Source organism: Paroedura picta, chromosome 9 (assembly GCF_049243985.1).
Source record: "Paroedura picta isolate Pp20150507F chromosome 9, Ppicta_v3.0, whole genome shotgun sequence".
In the NCBI taxonomy this organism is placed as follows: domain Eukaryota; kingdom Metazoa; phylum Chordata; class Lepidosauria; order Squamata; family Gekkonidae; genus Paroedura; species Paroedura picta.
The window spans coordinates 39,671,591-39,685,073 of NC_135377.1; the positions used below are offsets into that span (position 1 = coordinate 39,671,591).

At 41.3% G+C, this 13,483-nt stretch overlaps 1 protein-coding gene across 1 annotated transcript in view; it reads right to left on the reverse strand.

The window, feature by feature from the left end:
* The window catches only part of LOC143844796 (chloride channel protein C-like), a 74,604-nt gene extending 62,343 nt beyond the window's left edge, over nt 1-12,261 (reverse strand). Inside the window, exons 1-4 of the mRNA XM_077352447.1 lie at nt 11,921-12,261; nt 8,580-8,709; nt 4,115-4,195; nt 1,503-1,678 (exon numbers count right to left, since the gene is read on the reverse strand). Of these exons, the coding sequence (XP_077208562.1) occupies nt 1,503-1,678; nt 4,115-4,195; nt 8,580-8,709; nt 11,921-12,171 (638 nt within the window). The 5' untranslated portion in view covers nt 12,172-12,261. The remainder of the gene's footprint in view (nt 1-1,502; nt 1,679-4,114; nt 4,196-8,579; nt 8,710-11,920) is intronic.
* Between the last annotated feature and the right edge of the window lie 1,222 nt (nt 12,262-13,483).

A 13,483-nucleotide genomic window follows, 5' to 3' on the forward strand; every position in this document is an offset into this window, starting at 1 on the left:
AGATGCCAAAGAGCTGCAGAGCAATTTAGATTCTTTCCTAAGATTATTTTATTCACATTCAGAAATATACTATCCTCAAAAGAGGGGCAGTTTTAGATATACTTAAAGTATCTCTTGAATTTTTCTTGTGCCACCTGTGAATTATGCAAAACATAATCAGTTTTAAATCAAATGTATATTTTAATCAATTAAGATTATACATTAATTTTGCAGTGCCGAGAAAGGGTGTCCTGTAGGGGGCATTGGAGGAGATATATATTTAGCATAGATAAGATAGGGAACCTCCTGATGATTTTTAAATTATCTCCTCCAGTGTCCTGATTGACTCAACAGGGGACTTCTTGCCTGTTTAAACAAACTTCCTCCCAGCCTCCTTGCAAAAGTTGACCAACAGATTTACTACAACTAACAGTTAGTCAGGTCTCTTCTGTCCTCTTTCTATACATTGTTGTTTCTGTTCCAAATAAAAGCTGCTTTATTCTTTAAACAGCCTGGTGTCCTACCCTCTCTGCATATTGAAGCTGTATCAACTGTTAGACTATGACCCAGGACAGCTAGGTTCAAATCCCTACTCTGCCATGAAATTTGCTGAGTGACGTTGGGCTAGTCACTCTTTCTCAACCTAACCTACTTCAGAGGGTTTGCAAGGACAGAATGAAGGAGGGGAGAATGAAATATGTTGCCTTGAATTCCTTAGAGGAAGGATGGATAAAAATGTGCTAAATAAATACATCTTCACAACCCTGCAGCCTGAGCTTCCCAACACTAGATAAATGGGGATGCCAATGACTGAATATAGGTCCTTCTGCTTACAAAAATGCACCATTCTAGGACGCATTCCAAACCTTCTCCACACATTTAATGATCCCATCCCAAACATACAATCTCACAATGAGTCATAAGAGAGTTTTTATTTCAATCCTGTAATCACAATTTCTGCATTTTGAGATTATACCATGATCTTTTTGTGCTGATTTTTTTCCATGCCTCAAACACACTAACAATCAGGAGGGGTGTGTATTTTTGCAGGCTCAAATACTGGTATTTATTTAATTTAATGTAAATAGTTATTTAGAACATATATCTACATCCATGTAAACGTATTCAGGACAGAAGGGGGGAAATTGTGTTTTTGCAGACATAGAAAAGAACCATCAAAACATGAAGGCGTAAAACAAATAAAAATCAGAAGAAAACACTGTGGTTGTCCAATCCACTGGACTATCTCCAGCACAAACAACATTGAAATGAGTGTGGCAAGGTTATGCTCTGGCACAATTCCCATAGTTTCAGTGATATTTGCAGTCAAGACAAATTTCAGGCCACAGATCAGCTTTTCTAAGAAATCCCAGATGTGGAGGGGACTGCAGCTTAATTATGGGTTATATCCTCTTATGCAGATATATTTTCGATAAATAGTAGTACATGTTAAGGACAATTTATGCCATTATGGATATCACTAAAAGTTTATATCTGCAACTTTTAAAATATGTGTTCCTTACCCCAAGTGAATCATGGGACCTTCTGGTCCACAGAAGAGTCCAGATGCTACAGCTAGAACACAAGAGAGAAATGTTCCAACAAAAGTCCTGATATTAAAAATATGCTGAATAGAAGCACCGTTTAAAAAACCAATGACTTCTGGAAGTCCACTTGGTGTACCTGATGGACAAAAGAACTGCAAAAATAAAAAGATAACAGTATTTTAACAAGCACTTGGCAAAACCAAAACTAAAACTGCATAGCATCTGTCAAACATTTGGTACTATAAGGTGAAGAATTTTCAGTCAAGAGAAATTTCCAGTGCAATGTGCTCAAGATGAGGTTTTAAAAGCCTAAAGAAGCTTGAACGTCGCTTCCTAAGAATTCCCTTAAACTGCAGCTTTCTCAAAGAAGTATAATTTCTATGGTCTACTGTTATTTCTTTTGATGCAGCGTAAGATCAAATTACAATTTATGCAGTCTCAAACAAGCAATTGTGTCTGCTTTATTAGTAGCAATCACATTGAAAGACTGCTTTTCAACATGACGGTTCAGATCTTTTTTAACCATTTTAAATCATTACAGTTAAGCTAACAAAAACAAAAATGCTAACAGCATCAATAAGAACTCTTCATTTAAATAATTTATGTAAGAAAGAATCCAACTGGAATAGCACAAACAAGCTGGAAGAGATAATTCCATATGCTTTTAATCTAGAAACATTTTATCTGAGCAGGTCTTGGAAAGGTGGTCTAAAAATGTAATAAATAATAATAATATCTGCCATAATATTCCATGCTGGTTTAGGAAATAGAGGCAGTTCTTTTGATATCCATTTCATCTGAGTTGATGTAACTGAGTTAGTTCTAATTCATCAGTGTAAGGACCAAACAACACCTAATGTTAGAGATTCCTGTCTAGATTTTCTGATTTGTAGTTTAATGTTTTAAAAAACAGCTGAAGGAGGATTTTGATTGGGATGGTAACTTTTTTCCACCAGTTTCCCAGAAATCCACTCCCCATATTAGTTTCAATATACGAAACTCAGGCATCTTTTGGTGGTAGAGATGACATCATGTAAGTTGCTGAATGTCTTCAAGTAGTTATAAGGGACACAAAACTGCATGTCATTTTTGCTTCCCTAATGGACTTAAATCCTGGCAAATAGATGGGGAAGAAATGGAGGTAGTGACAGATTTTATTTTCCTGGGCTCCAAGATCACTGCAGATGGGGACTGAAGCAAATAAATTAAAAGACACTTGCTCCTCGGGAGGAAAGCTATGGCAAATCTAGACAGCATCCTAAAAAGCAGAGACATCAACCTGCCAACAAAAGTGTGTCAAATCAAGGCTATGGTCTTCCCAGTTGCAATGTATGGCTGTGAAAGTTGGACCATAAGGAAGGCCGAGCATCAAAGAATTGAAGCTTTTGAACTCTGGTATTGGAGAAGACTCTTGCAAGTCCCTTGGACTGCAAGGCGAACAATCCAGTCAGTCCTAGGCAGAGTCTGCACTTACTTTGTTTATTCCATTGTCAATCTTGTTGAATTCAGATGGATTTGAACTCAGGTCTTCCTCTTTCCCCCCCCCCCTCCTCATTGAAACAGAAAAGTGTTCTGCACATGGTTAGGGTAGTTCAGAAGTGGGGGAGGGAGCCAAGCCTCTTTCTTTCTTTTCTTGAAGGGAGGGGAGAGAGAGGAGCCAAGCAGGGAGCCTCTTTCTTTTCTTGGGGAGGGCTTGGGGGGGAGAGGATCGAAGAAGGCAGAGGAGGGGGGGGGAATCCAAGACTGACAGAAATTGAGAGAAATTAGGGGCTTCTCCTTTAAGGCAAGCTTGTCACATGAGCTGCTTTGGCCAATCAGGGGGTTCTCTACCACGGAGCAGAACCCAGATTCAAAACAGCCTGCTTTCTCAATCAGAATCTTTAAATATTGAGGATTAAAAGCACTCTAAGATATTGCACAATAAAGGTAGGGTCACTCCAGATCAATCCTTGTAGCAGAAGGAAAATTTAAATCGCCTAAAATCAAAACGGAAATCACATTCTGTGTAGACGGCAGGAACTGAATTGACCTGGGATTGGAATAAAAGCTCTGTGCAGTTTATACCCTAGAGGAGATCAGTCCTGACTGCTCCTTATAAGGCCAGATCCTGAAAATGAAACTCAAATACTTTGGCCACCTCATGAGAACGAAGGACTCCCTGGAGAAGAGCCTAATGCTGGGAGCGATTGAGGGCAAAAGAAGAATGGGATGACAGAGAATGAGGTGGCTGGATGGATTCACTGAAGCAGTTGGTGTGAACTTAAATTGACTCCGGGGAATGGTAGAGGACAGGAAGGCCTGGAGGATCATTGTCCATGGGGTCGCGATGGGTCGGACATGATTTCACACTTAACAACAACAACAACTGGACTTCAAACATTTTTAAGTGAATTAATTGTGAATTAATCTCTCCTGTACACCATCAACTGGTTGGAAAAAGTTATGGGAGTTGTATTTATTTGCAAGAGCATCATAACATCCCCACTCAAATGATCTACAGAACATAAGTACTGGTATTTATTCTCTTTAATCAGTAGCATAATCCTCCACCTCTCAGAATCTCATATTAGTTGACTTTTAGCCCTTACCACCACAAGTCCAGATGATACAATGATCATAGCCAGTCCAATTCCAAGTATGCAGATCCAGGTCATGTGAAAGTTGTTTTTCTGTTGGTTTTACAAAGAAATGAATACTGGGAGAAATGGCATAAAATACTGAAGTATTCACTTGCAAGACAAATTCCATTGTATTATTTAGTGGTAGCTTCAGATTTGGGACTAGTCGACATACTACATCTAATAAACAGCCCACATACTACCTTTAATAAACAGAAGAAGCTGGAAGTAACTTTCACATACTAGCATTTACACATCATTGCAATGTACAATGTGGGTCTTCTGCTTGAAATCAATAGTTTCTGTACTATTGCTAGCAACTTTAAGGAATGTCTTGTAGAAATTCCGTACCAGATGAGAGAACAGCATAACTGCCAGCATAATGAGAAAACTTGGCCAAAGAGAAGAAGTAATTGCATACAGGCTGTCCAACTTCTTCCACATGATGAAGTATGGATCAGCCCTCAGAACATAGTGATCCAGTTTACGCAGTGTTATATAATAGCCATTGAAAAAGCAACCACATGTAAGCTGCTCTACATGACGAGCAGCAATTGACCATGGAGATGTGTTTAATATCACCATGCTACTAAAAAGAAAGATTAGGAAGACATGAGGCATATAAGGCATATAACTAAATCCATGAGAATCTCCATATTCAAAGGCAGCAAACTTCTGAACACCAGTGTTAGGAGGCTATAGGTTGGCCACTCTGTGAAACAGAATGCTGGACTAGATAGGCTACTAGTCTGATCTAGCAGGGCTCTGCTTACGTTCTTGCCTTCGTATGGCAATCCCACAGGTCAGGGACATGCTGCATTTTGCAAGTTATCTGCAATTACTACAAATGCAGTGCTCAGTTTGGATCAGGATCACAGAGTGTATCAAAAGAGGCTCCAGCCTTCATTCTGTACCTTTCTACTGACTTGAAAAGACCCCTAAAGCTATATGGTCCATTGGCGAAACTCACATGCAAACCAAGGTAGCCTAATGGGCCAAATAGTGCTCCTCAGGACTATTTAAGGTCAGGTATGGCAGGAAGTCTGAAGCCCCATCTTCAAGCATATCCTTGTCCTGATCCAAGTATGGCACCACAGTTGCACACAAGGAATTGAGAAGAGCATGCAGTTCATGACTGGCAGTTACGCAGTCAGACATGAGTCGCATGTTTCATCCTTTGCACTCTCTCACACATGGATGTGTGGATATGTAGGGGTGCCTCTTTGCTGCTACCTGTGCTCTACTTGTAAATAATACAGATATCACACAATACCATCGGTCTCCAGTGCTGTTTCCTCCAAAGGGAGCCAACTGAGATAAGTACTTCCCAGGAATTTTACATCATTCAGAGAAATAAAGAACATTTCATAGCTGTATTTTCAGTCTTCTTCTTCCTTTGATTTGTTTGTGTTTGGACTAGCCAGAGTCATGTTGTCTCCAGAGCCCATTGCAAGTTGATAGGCTCCCACACATTTTCAAACATTTCACAATGCTGAGGTTAGAGTCACTTTGTGTCTAGGAGTCAAAGCTGCTTCTGTTGTTTCCTAACCTTAAATGGTTCAGCAAATTATCACAGACTTCCTGCCTTAACCTCATGTTGGGATTTTGACTTCAAACTGGAAATGTGTGGTCTGGGGTAGAAAGTCGGGGAGACCAGATGCATGTTACTTGGGTAATTTTATAAATTAAAGGGTAGTCAGTGGAATGCTGAGTGAATATTTTCCGCTTATTTTCTGAAGCATGACCCTTAATGCCAGGATTTTGTCTGACACTATCAGATATAACACAAGAAGAAGTAAAAAGGGAAGTGAATCCAACTGAACCTAAATGACTATTGGTGTCACCACATGCCAGGTGACATTTCTTGCTTTATCAGTGCTTTATACTGCAGCTAAAATACAGGAAAGTGTGTTGGAATATACAAGATCTAATGTGCATAAATGCAGATTGATAACCGCAAAATCCTGTAGGGGAGCAGTAAAGGGGACAGCTAGCTAATTTAGCTAAGTTAGGGAGCTCCCCCTATTTCAGATTGTCCCCTTCTTGTATCTGATTGGCTTACTTTCCTAGTTCTTCTGAGAAAACAGTCAGTCTCTTCCTCTCTCCCAGCCAGTATAGACAAGCTTCTCTCTTCCTTTCCTACAAAATATGTTCTTTTCTCCATGAACCTGTTTTGTTCTTAAGTAGTGTGTGCCCAGTTTTTCTGCATATTTACACTCTGGCAAAATCTCCATGAACCTATTTTGTTCTTAAGTAGTGTGTGCCCAGTTTTTCTGCATATTTACACTCCGGCAAAAAAGTGGACAAGTCACCATTTGTGACTTCCTTTAGTTGCTTATTTTGCATCCTGATTGGATTTGTTGCATAATAAAGAAACAGCAACAATATTCTATGGAATCTACAAAGCACCTTCACTGCCACAGCGATGTAAGTCAGAGACCGTTTCCCTTCAAAGAAGACAGGTTTGCACTGCCATCGCTGGGAACTGTCTTTCGAATAGAATGAGGGGAGAAGGCACATCTGTCCCCTTTGCTCTTTTCTCCTCTCCCCAAGTTTCTGTTTTCTGTGTCATTGATAAATTGCGTGCTGGGAACTGGCTATTGTATAGAGAGACAGGAAAGCTGTTGCAGAAAAAAACGATGGTTTCTTCCTTGGCCACCACACCAAAGTATTTGACATTGTGAGGAGAATTGTTCTTTAGATTCCCTTCTCAGTTTTGGGTGCTAAAAGGCCCTGTCTTCAACAGCTACCTACATTCTTCGGAGGGTGGAAGCACCTGGATTAGACCCTCAAATGATTATATCAGATCAAGAGGCTCATACAAGACCATGACCAGGTAATATTTTAGCAATATTCAGCTATTGCTGCTCTTATTGGTTGCTCTGATAGGAAATCTATCCATCTCATACAGGGCCAGCACAAACCATTCGGCTTCCCTAGTGGGCGATCCCCCAAGCTGCCCCAGTGAAGTGAAGGACAGCACAGTAGGAGCATAGACAGGGTGAGTCTATGCCCCCTATCAATGTTGCTATTACATCTTTGAAGCCTGTCCTGCCCAAGCAGCAGTAAAGATACAAGGAGGCTCCCACCATCATCCTTGCTGTCCATGTGATGAGGCCCTGGACTCAGGCAAGACCAGCAAGGAGAAAATTCCTGCCCCACGGGTGCCACAACTGTTTGCATCCAGGACAAGCTAGAGATGAAGGCTTTACATTATCAAAAGTCTTGATTCATAGCCTGCTCTCAGCTCTACCTGTCCCCTCTTTGCTCCCCATCCTCCCAACAGCCATCAAGCAAGGACTTCGCTATGTTTGAAAAGCACCCCTGCATCCTAACAATAAGAATGGGGTGCACAGTGAGTCCCTTTCTGACTCTGGCCAACAGTGCAGGTAGACAAAAGCAGCTGCCAGGAGGGGCCTGATTAAAAGACAATTTGTCTCCAAGTTTTAGTGCCCTTGTCCATTCCCCCTCTTATCCATGGCCATATTTGTAAAGAGATGGCTAGGTTTGGGAAATGCTGTCACATCCTAACAATCAGAACGAAATATAGCTTTCTTAAGACAACCAAGTCTTGATTACAGCCAGAGGATGGCCAGCCAGCCAGATGGGATACCGAAAAAGACAGGGGTCCACAGGGGCAAACATGTTATCAATAGCTGCCCATACATGAGCATGCTCTGGTGTGCCCCGCAACATCTGAAGTGGCCTGCCGAAGGAGGTCAAGAAGGCTCCAATTCTGTGAACTACATAAAATAGAACTGTTCAGGAGACCAGTTTTATAAATGTCATAGGACAATAGTGGAATAGTTCAGGAAGGCAATTTTATAAAAAGACAAGTGCTAGACTATACTACTGTGTAGCTTTGCACAGTGTGTATTATTCTGCTCTTACTGCATTGTTTTCTGCTTTTCTAATCCCATTTTTGGCACTGCTTGACATATACTGTCTGATATGTTTTGCATTGTTCCTGATTTTTAGAATCTTGATCCTATTGCATTGCTTAACAAATCTCTCATGCTATATGAGTACACTGTATTCCACCTTGTAATCCACCTTGGATCTCAGTGACAAAGATGGATTATAAATAAAGTAAACCAATAAATAATTAACAGTATGCCCGTAGAAGCCCCTCAGGTCACCATGGCCATGAGCTGTCCTGGTTTTACAGAGGCTAGAAGAGGACAGCAAGCTGATGACGTGCATTTTCCTCATTGAGACAAAGCATTCAGTGGTAGGGGGTGAGGAGTTCAAATGGATAAACTTAAGGATTCCTCACATAATGGCAACTGAATAGTTCAACATTACTTTTTCTCAGCGTTGGCAGAGCGATATGTTCAAGATCAGATGATTTGAGGTTAGAAAGTGTTAATTTAATGTTACTGCTACTTAAAGGTACATGAAAACAGAGAACGTTTACTATTTTCTTTCATTTTACCTGAATATAGTTCTCCACCAGTTCCCATTTCAGTTTGATGAGACAATCAATTATCTGATGGATCAGGAAACCCAGTGTTCCTACTATGATTCCAATAAGTCCCATCAACAACCACCGATCCCAGTCCATTCTAAAGATCAAAAAACAAAGTCCAGAACTTTATATCATTTGCAGTAATCTCAGAAGCATGTTGGTTAAAGAATTTCAAAAAGTGAATGAGCATATCATGACAGTAACTACAGAACATCTCAGTTTACATTTGAAAAACAACCATATTTTCCTTTGTGAATAGCGGAGAAACATCTAATGCGCACAGGTTGCCTAGCTAATGGTTTAGAACAGCCTTTCTCAACTTTTTTTGCCATTGAGAACCCCCTGAAACATTTTTCAGGCTTCAAGAAACCCCAGAAGTGACGTAATCATGCAGAATATAATTGGGAAGCATAGCTGTGTACATGCCCACCTGGGTTCCTCCCTTTCCCACTTCCACCTATTCAGGAAACCCTTCCAGGGCCATCATGAAACCTTGAGAAAGCCTGGTTTAGAAGAAGAAGAAGAGTTGGTTCTTATATGCTGCTTTTCTCTACCTGAAGAAGTCTCAAAGTGGCTTACAGTCACCTTCCCTTTCCTCTCTCCACAACAGACACACTGTGAGGGAGGAGAGGCTGAGAGAGCCCTGATATTACTGCTCAGTCAGAACACCTTTAGCAGTGCTGTGGCCAACCCAAGATCACCCAGCTGGCTGCATGTGGGGGAGGAGCTGGGAATCAAACCCAGCTTGCCAGATTAGAACTCGGCACTCTTAATGACTACGCCAAGCTGGCTGGCTTGGATCAATACTACCGCTGACCAAGAGAGTTCTAAAATTCACCAGCCTCTCCCTCTCCCTCTCCCTCATAGGGTGTGAAGAACTAATCTGTCTCCTCTATCTCCCTTTCCTTCTCATTCCTCACATATTACACAGCAAGCCAGTGTAGGGCAGTAGTCAGAGTGCTGGTCTAGGATCTAGGAAACCCTGTTTCAAACCCCCATTCAACCATGGAAGCATGCTAGGTGTCCTTAGTTCAGTCAGTGTGTGTTTGTGTGTGCGTGCACGCATGCACGCGCACATGCACATGCATGTGAAAAGTGTCATGAAGTTGCAACCAACTTATGGTGACCCCCATAGGATTTTCAAGACAAGTAATTAAGCAGAAGTGGTTTGTCATTGCTCTGCAATCTTCCTTGGTGGTTTCCCATCCAAGAACTGATCCTGCTTAACTTCCGAAGCCTGATGAAGCAGAGCTGTACTAGAACATTCCACATTGAGGGGGGAGGTACAATATAAAATAAAATATGGTCTATAATCTTGATACCTCAGAAGCTTCGTGACCAGCCTCAACCAGAATTTATTCTAGTCATATAATTATATCCATAGGACTGCAAATTATTTACCATTAATGTATACCTCTTACAGCACTTTTAACTAACCACAACAGTTGCATTAGATGATAAAGTAATAATGTCAAAATAGATTAAAGGAACTACTTTCCACTAGAAATCAGGCCTGTTTAGCATTATGAAGAATCATAGACCTATCTGTGTTCCTCTGAAAAAGTCTGCAGCACCAGTGGCAGAGAAAACAGATTTTTGCTTAAATCTACATGAAAGAAAGAAACCCACATCCCCAAATGTGTTGAACCAATCTGGTTAGTGGGCATACCAGCCTCCAGGAAGGACCTGATGATCCCCTTTAATTACAGTTCCTCTCCAGACCCCACAGACCAATTCCCCCTGGAGAAAATGGCTGCTTTGGAAGGTGGAGTCCATGGCATTGTATCCCACTGAGGTCCCTGTCTGCCCCAAGCTCCATCTACAAACTTGGATCTAGCTGCTGGCCTGGGGGGAACCCTGTTGGTTAGTTCAAATTAAAACACCTTTAATCGCATATATAATAGATTATAAAAATTAAAGCAATGTTGGGTCCACAAGAAAACAAGCAAATAACACACGAGTTAATTGATTAAACCACTACATCAGATCAAAGAGTAACATAAAATAGCAAAACCATAATATTAAACAGCATAAAACAACAATAAAAATGTTATATTACTTTTAGCAGCAAACTCTAGAAATTGGGTGACCTCTGTTGTGATACCAGGATTAATAACAGCTGGAAGGAATTGACATGATCTTTATTTACATAAGCCTTGTCCTACAGGAAGCTTAAAATAAATTTCCTACAAGGAGCTTCATGAAGAGGGCATTCTAAGATTATATGTGATATTGAATCAGGCAGACCCATTCTACAAGGAAGGGATGCCAAGGTATCTTCCAGTTAAGACCTGAGACGAAAAGCAGTAGTACGAGCCAGCATGAAAGTCCTACATTGGGAAGGAACATCTAGGGTTCGTGAATAGTGGACCATTCTCCCAAACTGATTTTGTAAACCAATTTTGACTGTTGGTTGGTGAACTTTCTTCCTTGCCAGACTTTATGTAGCACGGCTTGCATTGTAGCAGTGCAGCTGACTGTTATTCTAGCCATGATATTCTTGGAGTTAAAAAGTTGTTCCAATGTAGGTATTTACTAATTTCTTTCTTTGACTTATAATTCTAAAGGAATTGTCACTTGTCATTAGACATATGTCATTTGACATATAATTCCAAAGGAATTGTCCATAGCAGCAAAATACAAAACCAGTCCAGTGGCACCGTAGAGAGGAACACAAAATATTCCAGATCTGCTTATCTAATAGCTAATGAAAGGCTGTGCCAGTGGACTCCTATTTTATTTTCTCTTTTGAATGTGTCGGTTCCTTGCCTGTTCCAACAGCTTATTTTCCCTGAAAATCTGAGTGCATTATTCCCTCTTTGTCACCAATAGGTGGCATCAGAGGATTTTTTCTTAATTCTACATAAAAGCAATTTACAGTGGATATGAAGAATAGGACAGGATATCTGCAGCACATAACAGCTCCCGGGAAATTGACATGCAGTTGAAGACTAGCAAACCCAATCATTTTGTTTGCCTTGCAAAGGACCAAAGTGAGCCCTTGTGGCTATGGCTCGCAATATGTCTGTCCTTCTACCTGCACACACAAAGACCATTTCTCTTTACAGTCACAGTAACATCTTCACAGGCATGAAAGTTTTGGCCAGATCAAAGGGCAAGATAAACCCATCATAATGTAAACCAGACACGGGTCAGAATGGCCAGTGGTACAGTGCTATAAACTGCACAGGAAGAAATCTTTTTCCTTCATTTACTCACACACACCCTCCACCAATTCTTCACAGATTCCCAACTGTCTAGTAGTAATTTAGTCCTAGTTTTCAGTCCACATATTAAAGATGTGTTACCTGTAGGTTTGGCCCTGCAACCATTTCTTGTAAACTTTGCTATGCGAAGTCAAGTAATCCAAACTCTCATGGATAGACAGACGTTCTCTTTCCTCTTCTTGGAGACTGGTACTTCTGGAGCAACTTCTGCTACTATTGCTGGCATTGCGTCTGGAATCTAAAGACTCAATCAGATCCGGCCTCTCTTCTGCTAGCAACATCTGCTCTTTGCTGTCATCTGGACACCTCTTATAAGAAAGAACAGAGGGCATTTTACTGAAGAGCAAAAATGCTTAGATCCAAATCTTTGATCCTAGTTCCCGACTGAGTGAGAGCCAGGACAGGACAGTCAACCTGTGTAATGAAATATTTGCTATCTTATGTTGTGGGTTGGGTTGTTGCAACAGCACACAGAACCAACGTGTTTGTGTTATTTGTAGCCTGTCAGAACTAGATCTTGTTTTATGTGTGACTTTCCCACCAGGAGGGTTTGATAGGCAATGTAATGAATACTACAAGTTTCCTTAACAATCTAGAGCAGCGGTCCCCAACCCCCGGCTTGGAGACCAGTACCAGTCCATGGATCAGTCGGTACCGGGCCACAGCTCCTCCTCGTCCTCCTCCCCAGCTGCCACCTCAGGGGCTGACCTGCCACTCTGCCGCCGGCTCACCTTTGGTGCTCTCCGGCGGCCACCATGGCTTGGGCTCCCCCTCGGTTTGTGGCACTGTGCAGATGATGCTGGCAGCGCCTCCCTGTGGGCAGCGGGAAGTCAGGGGCACCGACAGGAAAGCAAGTGGAACAGGGGTTTAGGCGGCAGTGGCAATGTCCCTCAGCAAAAGATTACCCCCCCCCCCGGACCTCAGTAAAATTGTCAAGCATTGATTGGTCCCCGATGATAAAAATAAAAAAGTGTTGACCAGTCCCTGGTGAATTCACAGACGGTGATTACCAACAGGTCTCATTAAAAATCTTGATAATTTAATGTCAAATATACTTTAGAAGTATCAAACCAAACACCATTGCTTTAGCAATTCTTCAGCATTCAAAGTAGGATCAGGAACACTGGAAGATGTTAGCTTCACAGGGCACCTACTTCAGAGCAAAGAACCAAGCTTCACAGATTACTATTATTCCTATTTATGAGACAGAGTAACTGAAGACAGACCACCAGCCAATTCTGTATCACAGGGCTTCTTCATATGCAGCATTTTCCTACAGGAAGATAATTTCTCCTCCATTTAGGAATCAGAAGATTTAAGAGGTTGTGATTGTGATTATCCATAGAAGCAGTGGCACTGAGGCTTCTGAATATTTTCCGGACCTGAGTGTAGAACATGAATCTCCCTCTCTCTCCCTCTCTCTCCCTCTCCCTCCCCCCCTCTCTCTCTGCATTTAAATTATCTCCATCTAAGAAGAATGGCTTATGTCACCAAACTGAGTACAACTTCAGCATTTTGTACAGTGGCTAAGATTTTTAATTAGTTGCGTGGTGTGAGGAAGACAGCTATGAGACAAAACTCTCCAAAGGTAAACAAGTCAGTGTTGGCCATTGTGTATTTAAATTTATTTACATAGAAGAAGAA